This window comes from Doryrhamphus excisus, chromosome 16 (genome assembly GCF_030265055.1).
Source record: "Doryrhamphus excisus isolate RoL2022-K1 chromosome 16, RoL_Dexc_1.0, whole genome shotgun sequence".
Taxonomy (NCBI): domain Eukaryota; kingdom Metazoa; phylum Chordata; class Actinopteri; order Syngnathiformes; family Syngnathidae; genus Doryrhamphus; species Doryrhamphus excisus.
In genome coordinates this window covers 10277051-10300995 of record NC_080481.1, presented here as the reverse complement: position 1 = coordinate 10300995, position 23945 = coordinate 10277051, and the positions used below count along the sequence as shown (strand labels likewise).

General features: G+C 42.1%; 4 protein-coding genes across 16 annotated transcripts in view; 3 read left to right on the top strand and 1 right to left on the bottom strand.

Moving 5' to 3' along the window:
- Positions 1 to 3969: 3969 nt before the first annotated feature.
- On the bottom strand, positions 3970 to 6489 carry c1ql2 (complement component 1, q subcomponent-like 2). The gene is made up of 2 exons (XM_058051304.1): positions 5651 to 6489; positions 3970 to 5119 (listed from the first exon to the last, which is right to left on the bottom strand). Exons 1-2 carry the CDS (start codon positions 6248 to 6250, stop codon positions 4940 to 4942), a joined length of 780 nt encoding a protein of 259 aa, XP_057907287.1. The 5' UTR covers positions 6251 to 6489; the 3' UTR covers positions 3970 to 4939.
- A 5499-nt stretch (positions 6490 to 11988) lies between these two features.
- Positions 11989 to 17301, top strand: LOC131104809 (metalloreductase STEAP3-like). 6 transcript variants are annotated; one of them, XM_058052352.1, is made up of 7 exons: positions 11989 to 12060; positions 12186 to 12249; positions 12812 to 13045; positions 13302 to 13568; positions 13646 to 14173; positions 14256 to 14420; positions 16670 to 17301. In XM_058052352.1, the coding sequence occupies exons 3-7, from the start codon at positions 12818 to 12820 to the stop codon at positions 16955 to 16957; spliced, it is 1476 nt and encodes a 491-aa protein (XP_057908335.1). In that variant the 5' UTR covers positions 11989 to 12060; positions 12186 to 12249; positions 12812 to 12817; the 3' UTR covers positions 16958 to 17301. The 6 variants fall into 6 exon arrangements, with proteins under 6 accessions (XP_057908335.1, XP_057908339.1, XP_057908336.1 ...); XM_058052353.1 differs by having other exon boundaries at positions 12042 to 12060; positions 12149 to 12249; XM_058052355.1 differs by having other exon boundaries at positions 12052 to 12072.
- A 147-nt stretch (positions 17302 to 17448) lies between these two features.
- On the top strand, positions 17449 to 19150 carry LOC131104813 (acyl-CoA-binding protein-like). The gene is made up of 4 exons (XM_058052363.1): positions 17449 to 17716; positions 17815 to 17932; positions 18545 to 18607; positions 18681 to 19150. The coding sequence occupies exons 1-4, from the start codon at positions 17609 to 17611 to the stop codon at positions 18752 to 18754; spliced, it is 363 nt and encodes a 120-aa protein (XP_057908346.1). The 5' UTR covers positions 17449 to 17608; the 3' UTR covers positions 18755 to 19150.
- A 158-nt stretch (positions 19151 to 19308) lies between these two features.
- The window catches only part of cfap221 (cilia and flagella associated protein 221), a 62671-nt gene continuing 58034 nt past the window's right edge, over positions 19309 to 23945 (top strand). For 5 of the 8 annotated variants that reach the window (XM_058052347.1, XM_058052348.1, XM_058052349.1 and 2 more), the window contains exons 1-11: positions 20793 to 20987; positions 21226 to 21389; positions 21576 to 21676; positions 21907 to 21993; positions 22072 to 22167; positions 22267 to 22367; positions 22450 to 22553; positions 22728 to 22887; positions 23355 to 23481; positions 23633 to 23732; positions 23833 to 23920. In XM_058052347.1, coding sequence (XP_057908330.1) covers positions 21272 to 21389; positions 21576 to 21676; positions 21907 to 21993; positions 22072 to 22167; positions 22267 to 22367; positions 22450 to 22553; positions 22728 to 22887; positions 23355 to 23481; positions 23633 to 23732; positions 23833 to 23920 — 1082 coding nt within the window. In that variant the 5' untranslated portion in view covers positions 20793 to 20987; positions 21226 to 21271. Of the gene's footprint in view, positions 19496 to 20565; positions 20762 to 20792; positions 20988 to 21033; positions 21109 to 21225; positions 21390 to 21575; positions 21677 to 21906; positions 21994 to 22071; positions 22168 to 22266; positions 22368 to 22449; positions 22554 to 22727; positions 22888 to 23354; positions 23482 to 23632; positions 23733 to 23832; positions 23921 to 23945 lie in introns of those variants that run through there. The other 3 variants (XM_058052345.1, XM_058052344.1, XM_058052346.1) reach the window with 3 other exon arrangements.

Sequence of the window (23945 nt, the reverse complement as noted above, 5' to 3'; positions counted from 1 at the left end):
CAGCACTTGTTGTGAAAATGCAGCTCACCTTTTACAAATGCTTTGCACTTCCTTCCTCACTGTGGATTCCAGGCTTATGCGGCCATGATGCCTAATGCGCCTCATTGCTGCACATGCTCTTTGTCACTGGCTCGATATTTAAGATGTGAGCATACAAGCATGTTAACAGGAATGTTGTGCTTTTTTTTACATTTGTGTATTTTTATTTTGTGTATCCTACACATTGATACACACTAAAAACCTTTCTGATCTGGCTCTAAGTCTGTGTTCGAGCACAAGTGTGCCCGTCCTCATCAGCATTGCTGCCCGCGGCCACCCTAACCTTTCAGTCAGCTGTCTCAGGACCCTGACTCTCTCATCAGGCATCTTCAGTCTGTCAGCCAGAGGAGATATTAAAGATATAGTTCTCATTGACTTTGTTACAATAAACGCCACCTGGAGACTTATATCTGTAACCTTTATCCCTAATATTCAGGCATGACGGACTGCGTGTCATGAGATGACAAAAAAAAGTCATTGGAAACGATGATGAAATGTTTTTTTGGACATAAAATAGTGAAGTGTAAAAGTAGAAATGCAAATAAAGTTCTTCCAGGGATGGGGGCATTTAAATTTTTATTACATCAGCATCATGGAGCCTCAAGTTAGTTCATGTGTAAGCTGATGGAGGACCTAAAGTTGTGAAATTCATCTCGGTGTGACCCCCTTTAGCTGGCCATTATTTGCCAATGCAAGATGGAGAAGCCTTTTCTGACACGTGTGCCATTTTCCTGCCGACCTGCAAATCATCTGCGTGGTTGTCTTCGAGGTCTCCCAGAGATTGAAATGCAATTGCCTCAGGTGAAGATGTTTTCAATATGCAAAGACTCAGGTTACTGTTTTTGAATTGAAAGTCAGGATTATATGAAAAGTAGTGCGACATTTATCTGATTTGAAGATGCAAGGGATCGCAGATGTCAATCACATCTGTATACTAATGAGGCTAGAGGTCTAGGCTAGCTCCACCTTTAAAGAGGACCTATTATGCTCATTTTTCAGCCCTTTGTATTGAGTTGTGGACTCCACACAATAAACAGAACAGAAAGCTTTTTAGTTCTTCCAGATTCTGCACCTATTCAGCTGTATTTCTTTGGATATCGTGCTTCAGCGAAAAGTGTCTGTTTTCATTTATTCCACCCACAGTCCGCCTGGACGGTCTGAAGTTTCTCAGGAAAAGAGGCTACTTCAAGATGTCTCTCAATGGTAAGTAGCTTGAGCATTTTAGCCTTAGGTTTTCTACAGCAACAAACATGTAATGTGTTTTGCAGGATGACAAGTGTGTAAAAAACTCAAGTAGAGTCGCTAATTGTGGTGAGAAACGGCTATTAGCAACCACGCTCCCTGTATGCACACTCTATAGTGCTACATAGACAACCGCTTTCGTTTCATGATTTACACAAAATACACACAATTAGAACACTGAGAAATTTTTACTTTACTGCTTGCTCTTCTGGCTCTTCCACACGACCAAGTAACATTGGAAAGGCGTTAGACTTCAGCAAGTTTGTCGGCTAGTCCAGCTGCATTCTGGCCCATGTTCACAGCAGTCCAGTGTAAAATCCCGTTGACAGATTAAAATTCTGCTAAAATTTTGCTGGTCGAGAATCAGAAACGCCAACCACTTGTGCCAGATGGTGACGTCTTTGGAAACTGTAAACAAATGTGACTTTCCCGTACGAGCCATTGCTAGCAAGTAAACATAGGAGCAGAGCTTGAGAGAGGGCAGATAACTTATCTGGCTTACAGCTACGCCCATATAAGGAAGTCTGCCCCTCTGCGACATCACACGTGCAGTTTTACCACGCCTTCTGAAACCCAACGTTCTGAGCTATCCCAAACTTTTTTCAGAGCTCACTTCCAAATGCGCAAACCTCATTATAAGAAACGAGAATACAACATTCTAACTACATTTATAGGTCAGAAAAGAGGAAAAACCATAATAGGTCCCCTTTTAGGTACTTTAAGTGAGTTGGAAAAAGTGGTACAGATCAAATAATGTACTGGCAAAAAAAAGTCTAAATTAAGATTCATCAGAACTTGTCAATGCTAAACATACTGGCATATGCTGCTTTCACATACTACAAAACTAACCAAAGAGACTACTGGCCACAAGACACAAAGAGAAGCTCCACAAAGTAAAATGAAAAGTTTACTTGATAGTAGAGGGCTTTGCATCCCTCCGTGGTGCTTCCTCCTCCTTGTTTAGCTGATTATGCTCAGACTGCGATGTGATTTCTAAGTACAGCCTGGCAGAGTGAGTGAGTCATGATTTAGTTGAATCACCATTTCAACTTAGAAAATGTCTCTCAGGCTAAATCATGCGGAGAGTCTTGCTTTTTTAAGTGTGTTTGTATTCTTAGACCGTACTTTGTTGTTATTAATTCCAGCGTTACAGGGAACCTGAAACCTACCAAAGCTGCACATAAGCTTGTCAAATAGTGGGGCGGGGAAATGCGAGAGGCATTCATTTGATTCACACCAACGTGTACAAATTTATCGTACTCAACATGCAGTTTGACTCTTGAATACACCTCTTATATGCTCTCCATTTTGTTGCATTTTTCTAAATATAATCAGTTTCAATTTGGGGGGGTACTGAAAAATAAAAGGATGAAGAACAGAGAGGCCAAAAACTTACCACTTCCACACAGAGTGAGAGGAGAACTATATTCTGATTCAATCTCTCCATGGAGTGTGAAAGGTAATCTAAAGTCCCATCTTATAACATGACTGATGCCTTGTGACCAAAATACCATATATAACCTGTCTTTCAATATTATGTGACTAATAATATGCCATGGTAAACCACAAAATGTTCATTTATCATTTATTATTCATTTTTAGCGAGGGAGCAATATTTGAAGTGTGATATAGAGAGGGACTACTTTTCAGACATGTTCAATTGTGCAAATGTGACTAAATGATGCTCCTTTATGTAATTTATTAAAATGTCTGAAAACTATATAAACTACCATAGCAGTGATATGAGCACAAGCATCGGGTCACATGGCTAGTCCCCACTTTGAAATATTTTATCGCACATCCTTGTTGAATGGACATTTATTTTGGCGAGTGCGGCGATATAGGCCAACATCTTAATAGAGATTCATCCAAGCCGACGTGCTAATATTTGCTCCCCATGATTTCCATTTATATTGACAGGCGTGGTGTGTAAACAGGTGTTTTGTGTGTGTTCCCAAGGTGATAGTTTGAAGAAGAAGATGAAAAGGAAAAAAAAAAGATCAAATCCACACAAAAACAGCCATCATGTTAATGGGAACTTACAGCAATTTTTGAGTGTGGCGCGGTGCTGCAGGACTCAATACAAGCAAATGAAAGGTGAAGCACAGGAGGTGGCAGCCTGCAGTTTCCACCCAGTTTGATGCTTGAGAATTAATGGCTTCTTGTGCAGCAACACTGGTCATTTTCTTTTATGTTTCATTGCCAATCAGGAAGCTCCCATACCCTTACAGAATGGGGCGATGCCACAATTTCTAGTAATACTTTGAAATTAGCTGATGAGCATCAAAGTATATTTGACTTTATCTGTTATACATCAGCATAACAATATAAAAGAATAGTACATATGTGGAAGTTAAAGGAGCAAAATTTTTGTTTTGTCCTCGGTATAACCTTTTAAAACAAATACAGGCTCGCTGACTCAAAACACCCACAAGCCATTGTGGAGCAAAGGACAGTCAGGGACTTGGAACATGTGAGCTGTGCTGCTGGACTTCCTGTGCTTTGTCGCACTAAAGTATTGAGGCTATGCTACAATGCAAACAAACATCAAGGAGCTCTGTTGGGAGATTAAAATGAATGGAGAGGATCTTCTGTATATTATCTACGATAGGACCAAGCCTCACCCCACCACGCCACACAATGTTAGCATTTTTTACATCCTCCATGAACCAGGAAGTAGCCTGATATATTTTAGTTATACATAGTCAGTAAAGTATTGCTAAAATTACTATAGTGGCCAGAAATTTTCTAGCAACGACATACCCAAGAGCAATGAAAAGAAGGTAGAATGCCTTCAAAGCCGATACACTGTCTTTAAACAATATTTATTGACATGTATGAAAAGTAAATATAAATGAGTGCATTCTTTATTAGTTCATTTGTCAAACACGGAAACACCATTTTGCTCACCAACAGCAAAAAAAAAAAAAAAAGAAACAACAAACACAAAAAATAATTTATTGAGACATTTTGGCCCCCAGATCGGGATCCCCGCCCCCCCACGCTTGTCCTTTGCCGACCCTGTTCTGTGTGATCAGATGGGTCCAGCTCCCTTTGGCAATGTGGATGACGAGAGGAGGATGGACGTATCTGCTTGTTTTAGGTGTTAAACCCAATTTGGAAACTGACGCTGCACGCGCTTTTAGAAGAAATGATCTATTAAAAGCACATTTTATTAATTCATTCATTTTCTAGGGTCATGTGGTATACTGGAGCCTATCCCAGCTGACTTTGGGTGAGAGGCAGGGTACAGAAAAAAATGTGTAACCATAGAGAAGATACTAATTGTGTGTAACATGAGCCACAAGTCATTGAAATTCATTTTAACAGCAGATTAGTGAGTTCATCCAGTAGTTGTGTGCTGCGCCGAAACAGACTAATTCAGATTTAGATTGCTCATCAAGTCTGAACTTGATGTATTCTGTCTTTGAAATGCTGCATACGACCAGGTTTTAACAGCAAGATTTATAACAAGCTTATCTGACTGATGTTGGGAATATCACACACCGTTCATCCATTACTCCCTTGAAGAAGAATATCATATTCACCTCGGTTGTGAGGAAGCTGTCCATCTTTTAACTTGCGAGACAAAAACACATTGTAACCAAAACACTCCCATGGAAATAATTAACAGTTGTAGTGATGACTTTGCAGTGGCCTAGTCGGGGTATAGGATGAAGCCAGAGAAGGTGCTGTACTTGTTATTATTGCCTCCGTGAGCTTTGCCACCGTCCAGTTTCACATACACCTCGTCGCCTGAGTCCAAGTGCAGCACGGCACTGTTACTGGCGTAGTCGTAGTTCTGGTCTGCATCCTGAGCTATGGCACTGGCTCGGACCTGGAAAAACAGGACATTACTGTTAACGAGAACCTTATCATTTAGAAATCACAAGAACATCAAGACCTTAAATGTTTTTCACCGAAGGCTGCTGACTGAAAAGAATCCTGCATGAGGCTCACTTTTATCTATATGTATATCTATATAGATGTAGATATATGTAGACAAAGCTTTGTGTTATTATTAGTTATTCATATCAAATATTAGTAACATTTTTTTCTTTTTACATTGTGCTTTTTTTGCTCTATTTTTCAATGTTTTTTTATTTTTTACAAATATTGATTGATGTAAATGGCTGTAAATGGCTCTTGGTTTGCACTCTGCACACCAAAATAAATAAATAACTACATTATCTGTACAGCACCAAGTGTATTACGTTTTAAAATAAATTAAAACTAGAAAAAAGTGTATGTCTGGTGCAACAGTTGTGCGCTTTCCGTGCGTAAAAGCGCGCATTGTCTTTTCGTGGGTACATATAATTAGCCATAACTTGTTTTAGTTACGTTGCCACAGCGTCCTTCATAATCTAACCTGCCCATTTTTGCACAGGTCAGCCCACATGCTGGTCCCGTCTCCTCCCCGCATCAGCACATGGTAAGTGAAGAAGTAGATCCCGGACACATGACAGGTGAACTTCCCGGTGCTCGGATCGTAGAGGTTCCCCAAGTTTGTAATGACGTCGTCAAACTTTAACACCTCGTATCCCTCATGTGGGTTCTTCAAGCCCACGTAAAAAGCGACTCTGGTACCACCGGTCGTTGAGTTGCCAGCGTCCGTTTCCCCGTGCTCTCCCCCGGCTGCTGTGGTCAAAGCCGGGAAGGCGAGTTTGCTGCCACCACGCTCCCCCGGGGGCCCCCTCGGACCCGGGGGTCCTGGCTCACCCGGTGGGCCCCTCGCTCCCGGTTTACCCGGCCGCCCTGGTTCCCCGCGGCTTCCTTGTGCCATGGGTGGGAGCGGAGCGATGCCGTTAACTGTCTGAGTCTCCTCCCCGGCGGCGTTTCCTCCCGGTTTGGCGGTGTACGGGTCGCACACCATCCGACAGGTGCCCATCATCTCGTAATAGTGAGCAGAAGTCTCAGAGGGGCGCAGGAGGAGTAGCGGCACCGCGACGGCCAAAGCCAGCAGAATCATCACGACAGCGGTGACCACAATCACCACCGACCACTTCCTCCGCGCGGTGCGGAGACCAAGGGACGACAGAAAACCCGCAGAGCCTCGGTGGGGCGTAATGGTGAAAGAGGATGAGGGACTTTTAGTCAGACCAAAAAAAAATTGCTCAAGTTAGTCGAGTGCGCATCGCTCTGTCCAGTGTGAGCGGGCAGAGAGAGCTGCTTTGGACTAGTCTCGGCGGAGGGCGGACAAGAAGCGCCCAGCTGAGTCCAGCTGTCTGTGGCGCGAAAGACGAGACCGGAAGAAGAGAAGAGGGTTGCACTACAAATTAAAATGGCAGATCGCCATTCATCTGCCCAAAACAATCAATCAATTTGTCAAGTAAAACCATGTAAGACTACCAAAAATAGAATTATTTGCTTGAATAAAGATTTTAATGTGAAATATCGTAAAGGAAGTACTTTTACATATGGGTGTACTGCATGACTGACTTGACAAAGAGCAGGGAATTTAAGGTTTTGATCACTGGATTAAACAGTAAACTGTAATCCAATAACACTTTGCACTTCACCCTTGTACATATGGATAAAATAACTTTAGTGTTGAAAATAGGCCGTATTATAATGTATGGTCATGACAACCTTATAAGCAGTGGAGGAGTCCAGTCAGTGTTTCATCCAATGTCCAATGGCAAAGCGATGGTGATGACCAACTCTGACCAATAGTCATTTCGGTCTCCATAAGCTGCACTGTACCTCCCTCACGTAGGCAGGAGAGTGGGCTGATAATGAATGCAGGAAACGGTACAGACATGTGGCCACCTGTGGGTCCAAGCTCAATTGCTGCAGGAAAAGATTTGAGGTCTTTTTTTTTTTTTTTTTACATGTGAGAGGGCAATGAGCCCTGAATTTAGATTCTTGGTTAAAAAGTTACAATTCTGTAGTCATGCACATAACATTGCTTAGTTCAGTACTGTTATTATTATGCATGTATAATGGTTTCTTCTTCAAGTAAGGTATTCATGTTTCATGTTCATTATAGACAAGTTTCTCCTTAGTCACATGAGCGGGCCATACTGCAAACCTTTGTGTTGATCTGATACAAAATACATTGCCAGTATTGCCTGTATCGATACTTTTTACTTGAAATTTGTCAAAATCATTGAATGATCGTCACCTTTAATTTGTTGGCCATGACTATAATCAGTTGGGCAGTGAATGCTTTACTTTAACTCTGTTAGAGGGTGCTGTAGAGCGCACCCACTGTATAGTCATCAACATCAACGTTTATCCACAAATGTTCCTTTTTGTTGCTGTGACTTGCTTGTGTTGTGAAGTTCCTGAGTTTTCACTCTACTGGACCTCCTGTTACTATTTCCTGTGGCCAAGCTTATAGCTTATACAGTCGTCCCTTGCCACTTTGCAGTTCAATTTTGCGTGGCTTCACTCTACCACAGTTTTTTTTTAAATACATTTATTAATAAATTATGTTTTGTGACTGACTGTGGCATATTATTAGTTAAAAAGGCATATTTTAGCAGATTTGATGCATTCTGTATCGAAATTAAGGATTTTCAAGCATAAAAATGGCAAAACCAATGAAAATACAAATATAAGGCATTCAAAGATGTGATGTAGTATTCCACACTGGTCACTAGGTGTCAGTAATGTTATACGGATGATACAATAGTCACAGCAGGAAGTAGTCCAGAATACTCTTTATGCCTTATACATCTTATTTCCTGTTATGTCTACTATATTGTGTAATATCAGTGTAAAGGTGACTATAGGGGTGTTATTTCATATGTAGAGAGCTCTAATAAAGAGCTAAAAAAAAAAACCAGACAGATATTTGTGAAAATGAAGAATCTCTTCAAGCTATAGTATCACTTTGATATTGATATTGGTGTCAATGTATGGATTAATCCGCTCATCCCTTTTTACCGTTACTATTTTCTACATTTTCTTCGAAGGACCAACATACTTTGAGAAAACACAAGCTGGAAAGTAAGCACCATAAATTGGCGCACAGTCCCCACATCAACCATCGAGGCTTTAGAGCTCAAGGTGATGAAATCGGCTGAGGGCAAAGAGAGGGCTTTGCTGAAGCCTGGTGGTCACACCGCCAGAGCCCTATACCCCCCCACAAGCAATTTCAGCTTGTGTTCAGCTCAGGTTTAACTCCCAAAAACATGACTGACGTTGGGTAGCTTGTGGTGAGGAATGGCATGAAAGCTAAGCATAAAATGAAACTGGGGGTAATTCTGAAGACTGGTAAAGGTAGATATAAAGAAAGGCAATAATTGTATACAAAACCAAACCTGAAAGATTCACAAAGGCAAACTGACTGTGTTACACGACAGCACAAATGACCTTTACTCAGGATTAGTACAGTGAACTGTATCTGCAGGCTATGGTGAGTCATGCACGACACACTGTCCACATTATGCACTGCTACTGCCCTGTGGCGTAGCCATCCTTTTAATCACATTGCATGTCAGTGCACTGTTATGCACACAAAACATACGGTGAGACAATTGCAACACTCTGTAATTAACTGCTGTGAGAAGACATTATTTTTTTACTGCCTGCACATGCTAGGTTTTTACAAAATTAACTACTCTCAATTGACTACTGACTCGAAAGTTGATACCGTATGCAGTCTGGAGACTACAAAACCACCTGATATAACCAGGTTTGTTATTGCACATGATTTTGAGACAGTTTGTGTCACTTCCGGTTGGTGGATTTATGTGAATAACAGTGCAGGTCATTGAAATTATTTGCTTCGATTGTATGAGTGTGCATGATGTGTTGCATAAAGACACAGAACGTATCAGACGTAATGAATGTTCATTCATTCATTCATTTTCTACCGCTTTTCCCTATGAGGGTCGCGGGGGGTGCAGTCTTTGGGCGAGAGGCAGGGTACACCCTGGACTGGTCGCCAGCCAATCACAGGGCACATATAGACAAACAACCATTCACACTCACATTCATACCTATGGACAATTTGGAGTTACCAATTAACCTAGCATGTTTTTGGAATGTGGGAGGAAACCAGAGTACCCGGAGAAAACCCACGCATGCACGGGGAGAACATGCAAACGCCACACAGAGATGCCCGAGGGTGGAATTGAACCCTGGTCTCCTAGCTGTGAGGTCTGCGCGCTAACCACTCGATCGCCGTGCCGCCGACGTAATGAATGTTTTAGATGAATTTAGTGCCTCATTGTTGCTGTGTTGATTTTCTATGTGGCTGTAGTGTTTGAACATTAATTTGTTGCAAACCTATACAGAATCGTGTCATAGACACCACCGGTGCAGAGTTTTTCTCCCATGTGCAACGTGCCACCCAGCAATTGTGGATGAGGAGTTGTCGACTACAAGAGAATCAAATGAGCAAATCATGTTGTAGCTAATGTGAAGTGTCACAGAGGATGTGTGAACATCTTGCTGAGCCTCAACTAGACAGCCATGAGAACTTGCAGCATCAGCTCCTGTCTCAACCTGTGACCCTAATCCTCAATGACGGTGGAGAAGACTCTGCACACAAAGAAATGTCTTTCTTTGTGACGCCTTGTGACACTGAAGCCCTATCACATGTTGATAGAGCATTAGCGTTTTACTGTCACGTACTTTGACTTCGCTGCACTGATTCACCGACCAGATAAGCACACGTTGTGCATCTTCTAGTGTATCTTTAAACACTGGGATGTTGACTGATGACATCAAGGTTAAGAATCATGCAAAACAATAAATTGGTGCTGTTTCGGCCTGTAGAGTTGTTTTATGATACAAGATGATGGTTTGGCCAATGAGAGAAGTGACTGGTGCCCAAGGATCTCTAAATTGCAAATGTGTTTCAAAGAACTCAACAAACAAGTGGCCATGCCAGAGCCAGAGTGACAGGAAGGCAGGACAGCAAGCATGCACAATTGTGTGTGTATGTGTGTATGTGTCTTTGTGTATGTGTGCATGACGCTAATGTACTGCTGTGAGCCAGAGGGATTCAACCTTTTGCAAGTGGCAAAGGCAGACATGATGAAGTCATGTTGACAGTCTGTAACCTTCGGTCAGACATCCTTTAACACAATTTTGCTTATGCTTATTATTCTAATCCCAGAATCAGCTTTTAAGCAGCAAACACCAGTGAATGTAACATGGAGAAATTAAATGAGGAGATAGAATGAGATGATAAGAGATGTTTATCTTGTTCACAATGCTCAGGGGGGCTTAGAGCCTCAGGCCATGCATGTTGCGTGGCTCAAGACACGAGAAGTAAACTGAGCCCTCAGTCCAGCTTGTGCAAGCTGACTAGGGGTGCCAAGTGTGTGTGTGCTACCCACTCGGGGTGCAGCCTTCAGACCTTTTAGCATGGGGACATGAATAATCTCATAAAACATCAGTTTATGTATTTCAGTTTTGTGCACTAAAGAAGAAAATGTTCCCGCTTCACACACAGCTGCAGAAATGACAGAAGACGATGTAGGCTCAATGGGGGTATGCTGGAGCCTATCCCAGCTAACTTTGGGTGAGAGGCAAGGTATATCCAAAACCACCATTCCCACTCACATTCTTACTTATGGGCAATTTAGAGTTGCCAGTTAACCTAACATGCATGTTTTTGGAATGTGGGAGGAAATCCGAATACCTGGAGAAAACATGCAACATGCAAATTCCATACAGAGATTCTTTTATTTTTTTTTTTGGGCAAATATATGAAACATTACAGTGCATTTCTTACATCAATCAAAATATAACACTTTCCATTATTTACATTTGTATTCAGCTTTCTGATCACAAGCCCAAAAGGAGTAGGCTGAAGCAAAAGCTTATAAATGCCTACCCCTTTTTGCAAGATATAATCATATTCATGCAACCATCATTATAATCATCATTAATATTACCATTTCCATCATTATAGTTAACAATTTTTGGATTTTTAAAAATTATTTAATTTTACAGACTGCATTGCTTCTCGTAGAGTGCTGTATCATTCCATCTGTTGTTTTCTGAAATCCGCAGTATTTGTGCTTTTCTTGTCAATTTATTAGTCCACTTTTTTGTAACATTTAGATATCATTTTTTGGATTGCATGTGTCTAATATTGTGCATTAAAAAACAAGAACTTGAGACTGTGTCTGGACAGGTGACCAACCCAAACATCAGTTTCTTCTTGTTAAGCCCTACCTGAGGTTTTTAGATGTGCTTTTTAGTTTGTGTGTGTCTAGTGTTGTGCATTAAAAAGCAAGGTTGTAGGTCTGTGCTCAAACCAATGACCAGCTCCAACCACAGTCTTCACTTGCTGTGCCTAATCTGGGTTGTTTGTTTGCATTGTATTTTATTGTAATGGTTGTTGTATTTTGATGTATGTAGATAATGTTTTTAATGTTTTTAAATGAGTATTTTAAATCACCACCTTTCTTTGTTTTATCATCAACAACCAATTGTTGCAAACTCAATTTTTGAAGCAATGATGTCTTGCTGTCCATTATTACTATTTTTTTGTAAAGTAATAATTAATAACATAATGATAATTTTCCCAGCATGGATTTGGACCCAGGTCTTCGGGATCTCCTGACTGTGTGGCCAACATGCTCCGCACTTGCCATGGGGCCTTATATGAAGTTGCACCAAATATTGCAAATCTTTAGTTTTATATGGCGTTTTAGTTCACGTGTGTGTTTTATCTTGTACTGTTTCAGAGGCACAGTAGTACAGCACACTTGCTTGCTACAAGTTTATCTTTTGCAAACACGTGGGGGCGTGGTTGAGGCGTGGCCTGGTCAGTGTCGTCAGCTTATCAGGAAGAGAAGCACAGGCAACAAGGTAGCGGCGCCAGTAAGGCACTTAAACATTCCATAATAATGCTAGTAACGCGGTATATTGTATAATAAACTTGAATTTTTACCAATAGAAACGTGTGCTATAACGACCACATGCGTTGTACACAGATACTTGGTCGGAGTTAACCTTTCTCGAGTTCGAATCAAGGACGTCCAGCAAGGTTTCTTCACGGTTAGTATGTATATATATTTTTAGGGGGGAGGTAAAAATACACTTTAATGTCTTTGTTCGTGTATCTATTTTAACCAGCGGTACTGAGGTAGACGTCGAATTGAATCAGCAACGTTGGCAACAACACGTCGTTACTCATATTTATTGTTGTTAAACTTGTTTATCACACACGCGGTGTAAATGTTCCAGGAAATACAAATGGTTACTAAAAATAATTTCTATGGTTGATCCACTAATACACAACGAGTATTGAGGATTCATAAGGGACAGTAGCACCAGCAATTTTTCCTGAGTTAAATTGACTTTATTTGCATATTAGAGTTGATAAATTTCCATGTGCCTTCTCATGTTACTAATACTGTATTTGTCATTTGTGCACGATCACTCTGACTCTGATGTAGGACATGTCATTTGAGACGCAGACAAAATAGTAATTCTACATTTTGGCTCCAATTTAATTAGTCTAACCCAGATTCAACACGGAATTAACCTAAGAATGACAGCAGACGGATTTGTGTTAACAAACCAGAAGTGACGACTCTTCCCCTCACCTATTTGTCAGTGAACCATGCCGGATGAGATGCAAAGAGCTTTAATCCGGAGCCGAGGCGACACGGGAGGATGCAGGCCTCTGGAAGCATGCATGTCTGAGCCCTGCAATAAAGTGGTGGGCATCCTGGGCACCGGCGACTTCTCCCGCTCACTTGCCAGAAGACTTTTGGCATCTGGTTGCCATGTGGTAGTGGGTAGCCGAACCCCCAAACGCTTTGTTACGCTGTTTCCTGAAGAGGCAGAGGTGAGAGGCAATGTTTATTATTAATTTTGTTTTTATTCATTAATTTGAGACCTCAGTTCGATTCTTTTCTTGGGCATCTCTGTGTGGAGTTTGCATCTTCTCCCCATGTGTGCGTGGGTTTTCTCTCAATGAACTTTTTGTATAGATGTAGATAATTCGAAAGGACCCAAGACAGAACCCATTCCATCCCGGTTTGGATTTGCATGGAGCTACTTAATTCGGAATGTAGGCCTGCAACTAACTATTATTTTAATAGGTGACCTCCCAGCTGGAGGCGGCCAGCCAGGCAGACCTCGTCTTTGTTGCCATGTTCCCGGAGCATCACTCCACACTGCTGGAGTTGAAGCCGGCACTGGCTGGAAAGACATTGGTGGACGTTAGCAACGGCTTGCATGTCAAACGAGGCGGGCCATCCCATGCGGAACGGCTGGCCGACATGTTTCCTGAAAGCTATGTCGTGAAAGGGTTTAACACAATATCAGCATGGGTGCTTCAAACTGGACCTCGAGATGGAAGCAGGCAGGTAGGTCCTGTGGTACCTTTGATGTCCAATAAGATAGTTTGAGATTTCCAAAGATTAAACATACTTTTTATGTCTAGGTTTTCCTATGCAGTGACAGCAGCAATGCCAAGAGCTCAGTCATGGTTTTGTGTCGCAGGATGGGCTTCTGTCCTGTCGATATGGGGCTTCTCTCCTCTTCTGTAGAGGTTGAAAACCTCCCACTCTATCTATTTCCTTCTTGGGGCACCCCCATCCTCATTACCTTGATCCTCTTCTTTTTCTTCTACCTGTACAACTTTGTCCATGACGTCTTGCATCCGTTCGTCAAAGAAGGAAAGAACGTCTTCTACAAAATGCCCATTGAGACGATAAACGTCACATTGCCCTCCGTCGCTTTGGTGATGCTTTCACTAGTCTACATGCCGGGCCTGTGTGCTGCTGTGCTTCAGCTAAGGTGGGGCACCAAATACAATCGATTCCCCGACTGGCTTGACAAATGGCTCATCAAAAGGAAGCAGTTTGGGTTGTGTAGCTTCCTTTGCGCAGCCATGCATGCCATCTACAGTCTTTGTCTGCCCATGAGACAGTCTGCTCGCTACAGACTTCTCAATGCCGCTTTCAAACAGGTGAGAGACAGGCCTTTGGGATGATATCACCTTTTGCTTTAGGCTGCTAAATCAGGCATGTGTGAAACTATGTGGTGTGCAGGTGCAAGAGGGAGTGGAGAACTCGTGGAGTGACAAGGGTGTGTGGAGGATGGAGCTGTACCTCTCAGTGGGCATCATGGCGCTCGGAATGCTCTCTCTGCTGGCCATCACCTCGCTGCCCTCAGTGGCCGACAGCATCAACTGGCGAGAGTTCAGCTTCATTCAAGTAAGACACGTTTCCATTTACTGGCGGTTCGGTTCAGCACAAGTTTTGTTGTTTTGTTTGCTCTTCAAACGATGTGTATTTTTGTGAGTAAAACAGACGAACAGAATACTTTATTAATCCCTTTGGGATTCCCTCAAATTGGCATCTCCACTGCTCCATGTATAGCACTGTTTAAAGTAAATAAATAATACTAATAAAAGTAGATAAGTAAATAGAATAAAGTGTAAAATAATCTAAGATAAAGTATAAAAACTCATACATACTATTATATATGGTATTCCTATGTCTGTTCCGTTTGGTCCGTCTCCCTCCCCCAATGAGGAACAGGCTGAACAGGCTTCTCTGGCTGCTGGTGACAGTGTGCAGAAGATGGCTGGTATTGTCCAGAATGACCCTCACCTTGTTTAGAGTCCTCCTCTCTGCCATTGTTGCCAGAGGGTCCAGCTTCATCCTGACCACTGGCCCGCTTGATCAGCTTTTCCAGCCTAGAGAGGTCTGCTCAGTCTAGGAAAGAGCACTGGCGACCACAGACTGGTAGAACATCCACAGGAGCTTCCTGCAGATGTTGAAAGCTCTCAGTCTTCTCAGGAAATACATCCTGCTCTGAGCTTTCTTATAGAGTTTCCCTGTGTTGCATGACCAGTCCAGCTTGTTGTCCAGCCACAACCCAAGGTATTTGTAGTTCTGAACAACCTCCATCTCCTATGCTCCCAGCAGAACTGGTCTAGGACTGAGTCTGTTCCTCCCAAAGTCAATGACCAGCTCCTTCGCAAACCGCAAACATTTAAAAACTTGTGGCGTTATAAAGGGAAGTGAACTTGCCAGTTAAGATATGTGTTCATGTTTCACAGAAGGATTGTGGATGATAGATTTTTTTTTAAAGTGCAGTTTTCCTTAAAGGTATTAAGAGAAACTCAGCAAGGTACCAGTCGGCATGATGTCATCCACAAGTGAGAAATGGCAGATTTTCTCCACCATATTGTCGTACAGTGGTCTGTGTGTTAAAACACTTTTATTGCAAATGTTGATCTGAAATTGGTGAAGTCTTCATAAACATGACTACTGGCGAGGTGGCAACAGGTGTGACTTGTCACTCTGCTGTGAAGAAGAGGAAGACAGCCAAGGAACGTAACAATACGCTTAAGCAAATTATATATTTAGCGTTGCCTTCACTTTAGTGGTCAAGTAGCTTTTTGACTCCAAGTGGTTTTTAATACGGTGTAACAAGGCCCAAATGTCTATTTTGATTCCAAAGGTTGCCCAGCCCTGTGCTAGAGCATCAGTTCTACCTGCTCCTCGTCCATTACACATTGCCACTTTTTGGTAACCCAACAATTATTTTGGGACCTTGACATATTTTGACAAAACAAATTGCCTACTGACCTGAACTGGTTGTAGTCACATGGCAAAAAAATGGCTTAAGACAAGGCGAGGTTTCCCCGAAGGGAAATCACACATCCATACAACGCCATTTAACGTGTTTGCACTTTTACAGCTGCCTCAGTTCTGACGTTAACACTCAAAGCTGCCATCAGTGTTGAGGCTCACACATTCCTCTCTCCTCCTTGTCCCCTGGCCCCCCTTTCATCTCGCCACTCAACTAATCCTCTGGCCGTCAGATTAGTCATGTCCCAACCGCCGGCCTTCAGTGAATTATTGCCATCCTTTCAGCGCGAGCCACCGATGAATGTTCCTGTGCAGCGCATCGCTTAAGGACAGACACTTGAATTAGTTGAATCGACTTCTTGCTCTAACATGAAACTGAAGCCAATCACCCACACAGAAGATACTACTGACTTAAAAATACTTGTATACATAGACAAAGAATTACTGTGTTACTTTAATATCTTGCTGTCAATGCACAGTAGGAATAGATGCCTTGGAATACGGCTTTGTAAAGCAGAAGTAAAGTCATGTGTCTTGGCAAGCAGCAGTCACCATGTGGCGATGAGGAAGAACAAGTCTATTTTGAACCCTTGACCACTACCTGAGTCAACCTTGGGATTTTTTTTTTGTAATTAATGTGCTTCTGGTGATGTGGATCGCATGCACGGCACTGGCTCAGGTCATGAGTGGAAGGTCAGCGTTTGCTTGCGGCTGTTCTGTGACTTCTGACCCAGTGAACAGGAGAAACCCTGAACACTGCTGGCTGGCACAGCTACAAGGCTCTTCTTCAGGTTGAAATGAAATAAAAAAAAAAAAATATATATATATATATATATATCAATTGCCACTTCTATCTCCTACAGTCCACACTAGGCCATTGCGCCCTAACCATGGCCACCATCCACACGCTCCTCTTCGGCTGGGACCGCGCATTCGACCCAGCCCGATACCACTTCTTCCTGCCACCCACCTTCGTTCTGGTCCTCATCCTGCCTATCACAGTTCTGCTGGGCCGCCTCACTCTCCTGCTGCCCTGCATGGCCCACCGCCTCCGACAGATCCGTCGCGGCCGGGAGAGGAGTCGTCACATTCGCTTCACTCTGCCCAGCGACGGATGCTACAACGGCCTGGATGATGTCAGCAATGTTTGATGTGCACTGGACAAAAAGTAGAGCGCTTTGATTGTGCCAAGCTGAAAACAAATGTGTTGCACACAGGTGGGATGTTTTGTGTTGTATTGGTAATTTAGAAAGCATCAATCATTTGTGTCTACAGAGACTAGTACATCCTCAGCCATCATGCATAATGCATTTGTATTAACAGGTACCTTGTCTGCAGGATTTTGACATTGAATTTATTGTTTCCTGTTTGCATTATAGCTGCTTCCTTCTGGATGCTTATGTCATCCTAACTGGGGTTAGAATTTGCATTTATTTGTCTTTAAACACAAGCACATTTATATTACAGAATTTTGATTAAAGCCTTTTCTACTCTTTCTACTCTAGAATTATTTCCAGTTGAGAGATGTCTGCGGATGGGGTCTTTTTTAGGTGATGGACAAACGAAGCCAGGCAGTATGAGTCAATGTGTGGATGCTGCCACCTTGTGGCACAGAATGACAGTTGTCGCTTGAAACCTGCTCTGGCCCATGTGCCGTTTTCTGGTTCTGCATGACTTTGTGTGGGTTCCTAAATCACTCTTTGGATCTAAACCTGTCACTCCTGGCTTTCTGTTAGAATTGTAACTGGACACCCTCCTTATCAGTACAGTGAGGAGTCGACATTCCTGCTTGTTGATGTGTGATGCAGGTACCTCCCACTTCTGGTCCACAGCAAATCCTGATGACAAGGTTAAAACCCGGAAGGCTGGTTCAACAGTTACAAGGTTTCCGCTTCTCTGCAGTCATGACTGTACGTAAGTATGAGCTGAGGCATTATCACGGTGAAGGCTGCAACATTTTGTGCAGGTTTGTGCACGCCTGCGTCATTCCTGTGTCCTTTATTTCCAGACACAATTTAACAAAGCAGTAGAAGAAGTGAAGGTGCTGAAAACACGACCCAACAGAGGCGAATTGACTGAACTCTATGGTCTATACAAGCAGGCCACAGTTGGGGATGTCAATACAGGTAAGTGACTGAAAGTTTGAAAATGTGTTTGTTTCAAAAGACAGAAAAACACAGTTGGGGATATCTGGTGTTTTTGTACTCCGAGCTGGGCGTGGTTGAGGTCTAAAAGAAGCTGGACAGGTTGGGTGTCATTGTGCAAACTGAAAAGACCGATATCTTTGCATAGAGGTTTAGTAGAAGTTCAGGGAGAACCTTTAGTTCTGTAGTAGTTCCTGACTCAATACGGGATTACACACTTTCTCAAGAGAACTCAAAACTCTTTTTCTGAAGCATATGGTCGGAGTTGACCCCAGTCTCCTGATATGCTGATCCTCTCAGTTCTTCGCACTAAGATAAAGACTCCTGTTTTCTCACTAGATCTACCATCTGCCCCTCTCTTATCTTTCTATCTTAACCCAACCGGTCGAGACAGACGCTTGCCCCACAGAACGTGGATTCTGTTCATGACCTCTCCCCCAGAGGAAGTTTTCCCCTTACTTCCATGCATGCCAAAGAAAAAAATCCAAGAGGACCAACCGCATCCTTTACTTGTTCAGTATGCAGCCCTTGGTGGGCAATGTTTGGACACTCCTGGTCTATACAGAGAATTAACTGGTTGTCCTTTTTCCACAGAAGGTCCAGGGTTTCTCGACTTTGCGGGGAAAGCAAAATGGGATGCGTGGAATGCAAAGAAAGGTCCAGCTTATCCACTTAGACAATGTGAGGTGTGTATACCTGCATAGACTGACTAGATGTTGTGATCCCACAGGTCTGTCCAAGGACGACGCCATGGCTGCCTATGTGGAATTGGTGGAAAGGCTGAAGGCACAATATGGAATATAGAATCATTTCTGTATTGGATCTTCCACCCTGACGCATTTGGAAAGAATATATTTACAACTGCGTACGCAAGTTGAAGCTCTCTTCTAATGTCATGGTGATGGTACGGGAGAAGGGTGCCACTGTTTGCAAAAAAACACGAGAACCATAGAACACATGAAATGAACTGCTACTTCAAATTGATTATATGAAGCTGGAATAAAACCTTTTAAAATAGTCTTATTTCAGCTTCTTTTAAAATACACTTGTGGATGAGGTTGGGAATGGACGCAATATATAGTTGGGTCCAGATGTATTCAAGACCCAGCCAAATTTGGACCCTCACATTGGTCTCCCCAGAGCAGCTGTGGTCACCACATCTCTCAGACTTAACTGACCCATTAAAAGCTACATTGGTTACTTCCCGATTCTTATTTCTTGCATGTTTATCACGCTTAAATGTCTCAGGTCATCGAACAAAGGACAACACAACTGAACACAAAATGCAGTTTTAAAATGAAACTTTTTATTATAAAGGAAAGTCCAAACCGACCTGGCCCTCTGCCAAAAAGTGATTGCCCCCCCCCCCCCAAACCTAATAACTGCTTGCGCCACACTTAGCAGCAACAACTGTAATCAAGTGTTTGCGTTAACTTGCAATGATTCTCTTACAACGCTGTGGAAAAATTTTGTCCCACTTATCTTTGCAGAATTGCTGTAATTCAGCCACATTGGCGGCTTTTCCAGCATGAAGCAGCTTTTAAGGTCAGCATCTCAATAGGATTCAGGTCAAGACTTTCACAAGGCCACTCCAAAGTCTCCATTTTAGTTTTCTTTAGCCATTCAGAGGTGGACGTCTTTGTGTGTTTTACTGCAGAACCAAAGTTGGTTTTAGTTTGAGGTCACAAACAGATTCCCAACCTCAGGAAGCCAACAATTCAGGTTATCCCACATGCCCTTACCGTGCATAATCATGTTCTTCATTAGTGTAAAATAGTCTTTACACTTTACACAGATATTTTGAATTCAAACCAAATAATTTGCTATACATTTCATGACCGCTAGATGTCAGTAAAACACTGCATCAGATTCATTCATTCAGTTTCATTCCAGCATCTTTTCACAGTGGAGGGAGGGACTGTGGTTTGAGCCATGTTGAATAAATAATACAGAATAATAAAACGTTTAAATGACTGACATACCTTGTATGACGCGCGACGTCAATCACTGTAGATATCTCATGCACTTTTATTCTTTTTTCACAAGGTGAATGGTGTGAATGGCGACCTGATAACGATTTTTCCTGCGCATGAAAAAACGACAAGATGCAACTTTTTCTTCGTGTTTTTAAATAAATTCAAGCATGCAATACTTTGGTCGCCTGTGCTATCAGTAGCACTCAAACCAGTCCAGCTTTACATTCAATGTAACATCAAAAACCGAATATTGTAACTAATGGTAAAGACAACCAAGTACCCAGCCATAATTGGGTGCTAATCATTCTATCAAGCTAATCATAAATTATGATTAGCAAACCCGTTGTGTCAACTTTCAAAATAATACCGCCTGTGCATCACACGCACATACAGTCCACTATGATTTTGTAAGATGGATAACTACAAAATTTGTACTGTTTCACAAATTAATTAATGTTCTCACGTACCTGTTACGACAGAACACGTGATCTAACATCACGTTACATGTGTTTTATTTTGAAATAGAATAGTAAGCTTCCGGTTTTATTTTAAGCATCATATGAACTTTACAGTTATCGGTCATTGGGCCACAACTAGTTTAAACTCCGCCCCTCAGCACTCGGCTGTCACTATGACAACAACATTTGTTTGTGGGGTCCTCCAGTGAACAAAAAAGGTGGCAAAGGAAATGCCGGTCACATAAACAAAGATTTTCTTTTTTTTTTTGGAGGATTAAAATCAACAAATGGGCGAGTCAAAATCCCTGTGCAACGCTCATCAAACATCGTGAGAAAAGCATATGTCTCGAGTTGCTACCGTGAAGTCGACAACATGGGTAAAAAAAAAAAAAAATATTACGACAGGCATAAAACGAATGTCGTTGTTTCAGGAAGACAGATTAGAAATTCGAGATTATGGATAATAAATTTATGGCCGAAAGAAGTTAAATTATAAGATACAAATTCTGTTCAAGAATTAAATTAGCTAAACTCTGTGTGTACTTAACACACACAGGACTGAATTCTTTTTTCTAAATGGGAAACCTGCGCCAGTGGAGCCAGGTAGAAGTTATAAGGAAAGCTTTTGCTGTTAGCTTTGGCGATAATACTACTAGTGTTTACCATAGGCAGAATTTATGTGTTTTTGTCAAATTATGATACTACAGCTATGGGTTTTGCTAATGTATGCCGTTCAATGACTTAATAATGAATGTACCGATTGCTTAATTCAATTTTTAACTTGTGCTTTGCAGCAGGTGTTTAAAATGAACATACCGCTGTGCTCTTTGCTGTCCTTCAGCTGCCAGCCACTTTTCTCGTTTGGCTGACCCTTGACCCCCTGGAGAATGGCCGTCTCGACCACATTGATACACACAGACACCCTCGGAAGTGGAGCACCTCTGCCTCTGAGCCAGCTGGTGGAGGAAGGAAGACGTAGTGTCCCAAACCATCTATTGGAATCCAGTAAGCACTATGATCATGCTTTCTGGTGGGGGGTATATTCCATTCCATTTATTAACTTGCTGCAAGTTTGGAGGCCGAATTGACTGTCGAAGCCAGTTATTCCTAACCAAATGAACTTCTGTATTCAAGAACTGCCGAAGATACAAATAATTCTGAATCAGTATGTATGTATTCTTCCCACTGTAGAATTTTTTTTCAAAGAGAAGAGCAACAGCCTGATCGAAGTGGATCCTCCTGAAATTCACTTCACCGGCTTCAAGCTGGAAAAGGACTATGTGAAGAGTGTGGTGAGAAAAATACCACTTTGATTTGGTGTTAGACTGTAAATTATTCCAATTTCTTGGAATTATAAAATCCTCTTGTTTGGTTTCAAAGAGAAATATGAATGAAGGATGGATGAACGGATTCCTCATCATGTATGCTTGATGAATGTGGATGTAAGCATGGGGAATATCTAAATGCTTCTCTCAAGTGCATATGATGAATTGTAAATTAATCGCATTTCCCTCCTCCTTAGAAACTAATCAACATCTCATCGAGAGTGCTGAATATTCATATCATCCCCACCCAAACCAAGCACTTCCGAACAACCTACGCCAAAAAGGTACTCTTCTTCTGAGCTCAGGAAGTTTTAAGAGTCAACTCTGTTGTCAACGTTTTGTCTGATCTGACTTCTGTCAAGTTTCGGCTCATTCCTGGCCTTGCCTACACAGTGAAGGTTAAATTCTGTCCTCGTGAGTGGGTTCGTGTGTCTGACTGTATTCGGGTTCACTGTGAGGTGAGCATGCAACCACGATGACAGTAACAAGGATAATACATCTCATGATCTTACCTCCCTCTCACCCTCCATGTCTGCTCTCCGTCTGCACTTTTTAAGGCGGATCAGAACCTCTTAGTTCCAGTTCATGCTTACCCCTCCACCGCTCATGTCCACATCCCATCCCGCATTGACTTACCAGCTACCCCACTTGGACAAAGGTGTGTGTTGGTGTTCTCTTTGAATGTGCACATCATCCATACAGGGAAGTAATTGACTCTGTGCGTGTGGCCCTTCCTCTAGTGTTAGCCACGTCATTCCACTGAGCTGCAGATCTCCCAATGATTTGGAGTTCCATGTGCACCTGATCAAGCCGCATGAGGCCTTCTCCATCTGTCCACTCACAGGTAGAAAGAATGCTGTGGAGTGGCCTTTTTATTGTTTTTAAACTGCAATAAAATGCTTTTGTTTTGGTGATTAAGTCCAATGTTTGTGTATCTCCCCGAACATTACAGCAACACATAAAGTGGTGAGGTACTTCTGCATATTATTGTTTTTAACAATACATTTTTCATTTTCAGGTTTGATCCCAGCCAACGGTCAGGTGCAGATCACCGTTACCTTCAGACCCTGCCGCTATGAGACTAGTCACGTCACTGTCCGGCTGGTTATCTCACAGTTCAACACAAAATCGTATCTCTGTACCATCACTGGAAGCTCTGCCCCTCTCCTCGATCTCAGGTATTACCAGATTTACTGTGTAATTAACTTGGGCCACCAAAAATTCACAGCAACAGGACTGAGATTACCTTGCAGAGACAGATATATATTATATATATATATATATATAGATATAGATATATTTATATTTTTGTGTGTTCCCATGAGAAAGAGGAAGCATCACATGCAACCACGCTATCCACAACCCTACCTTGATGTTATCTCAGTCCGAATGTTAATAATTTATTAGTGGTCGTTGGAGTCAAATGATGTGCAGCACATGAACCAAGAAATAGAAATACTAAATATGTTTGGACAATTATTCATACTTTAATCAATGCTTAGCTACCTCCAGCTCACTGTATCAGATGTTAATCTTACTCTGGACAGTGCTATCAATATTTTTATATTGTTAATATATATATTTTTTATATATATATATATTTTTTGTTAATATTTTTCATCTTTATTCCACTTGTGCGGAATAGGGAGCTGGATCATAAAAGCACGTCTGCTAAAAGTAAAGGGTCTTTGCCAGCTATTCAGGCGTCTCCTCGGATTAAAACACAAAGTCCTGTCAAACAAAAGACCACCAAGGATGACATCAAAGCAAAGGTAATGCATGACAGGATTGACTATTATTGGAGTTCTGGTCTCTGTGCATATTGCTCCATTCACATACAGCTGTCACTGATTTCTTTGATTCATTTACCTTACAGTATGCTATTGCATTGTCTGTATTTACTTCTCTCTCACGATCCTCCAGCCAAAACCAAAACCTCTGGTGGATGCCTCCACACATGGAGGGGTGGCAAAGATGCTGCAGAAGGACATCAGCAAACTTTGTGCCGAACACCCGAGTCAAGGTTTGTTCATTTGCATGAAGTTTGTGTGCTGTTGTGACTACTGTAAAGTTGTGGAAACTCTGTTTGACAATGCCTAAGTCACTTGCCTTGCACTTGTAAGGTGTGCTGAACAGACAGAAGAAGGAGGCTCTCTTCCTGAAAAAGGTTCAACAAAATGTTAAAGAAGAGCAAACCAATCGCCTGCGTGTGTAGGTTCAACCATAATCCTCTCTT

Bases quoted from the DNA above. Each gene is read 5' to 3' on its own strand.
- c1ql2 (XM_058051304.1), bottom strand. From the start codon at position 6,250: ATGATTCTGCTGGCTTTGGCCGTCGCGGTGCCGCTACTCCTCCTGCGC. The intron at 5,120-5,650 runs GTTAGATTATGA...CTGTTTTTCCAG, and splicing joins ACCTGTGCAAAAATGGGCAG to GTCCGAGCCAGTGCCATAGC.
- LOC131104809 (XM_058052352.1), top strand. From the start codon at position 12,818: ATGCCGGATGAGATGCAAAGAGCTTTAATCCGGAGCCGAGGCGACACG. The intron at 13,046-13,301 runs GTGAGAGGCAAT...TTATTTTAATAG, and splicing joins TGTTTCCTGAAGAGGCAGAG to GTGACCTCCCAGCTGGAGGC. The intron at 14,174-14,255 runs GTGAGAGACAGG...TGTGGTGTGCAG, and splicing joins TCAATGCCGCTTTCAAACAG to GTGCAAGAGGGAGTGGAGAA.
- LOC131104813 (XM_058052363.1), top strand. From the start codon at position 17,609: ATGCAGGTACCTCCCACTTCTGGTCCACAGCAAATCCTGATGACAAGG. The intron at 17,717-17,814 runs GTACGTAAGTAT...CTTTATTTCCAG, and splicing joins GCTTCTCTGCAGTCATGACT to ACACAATTTAACAAAGCAGT. The intron at 18,608-18,680 runs GTCCAGCTTATC...GTGATCCCACAG, and splicing joins TGCGTGGAATGCAAAGAAAG to GTCTGTCCAAGGACGACGCC.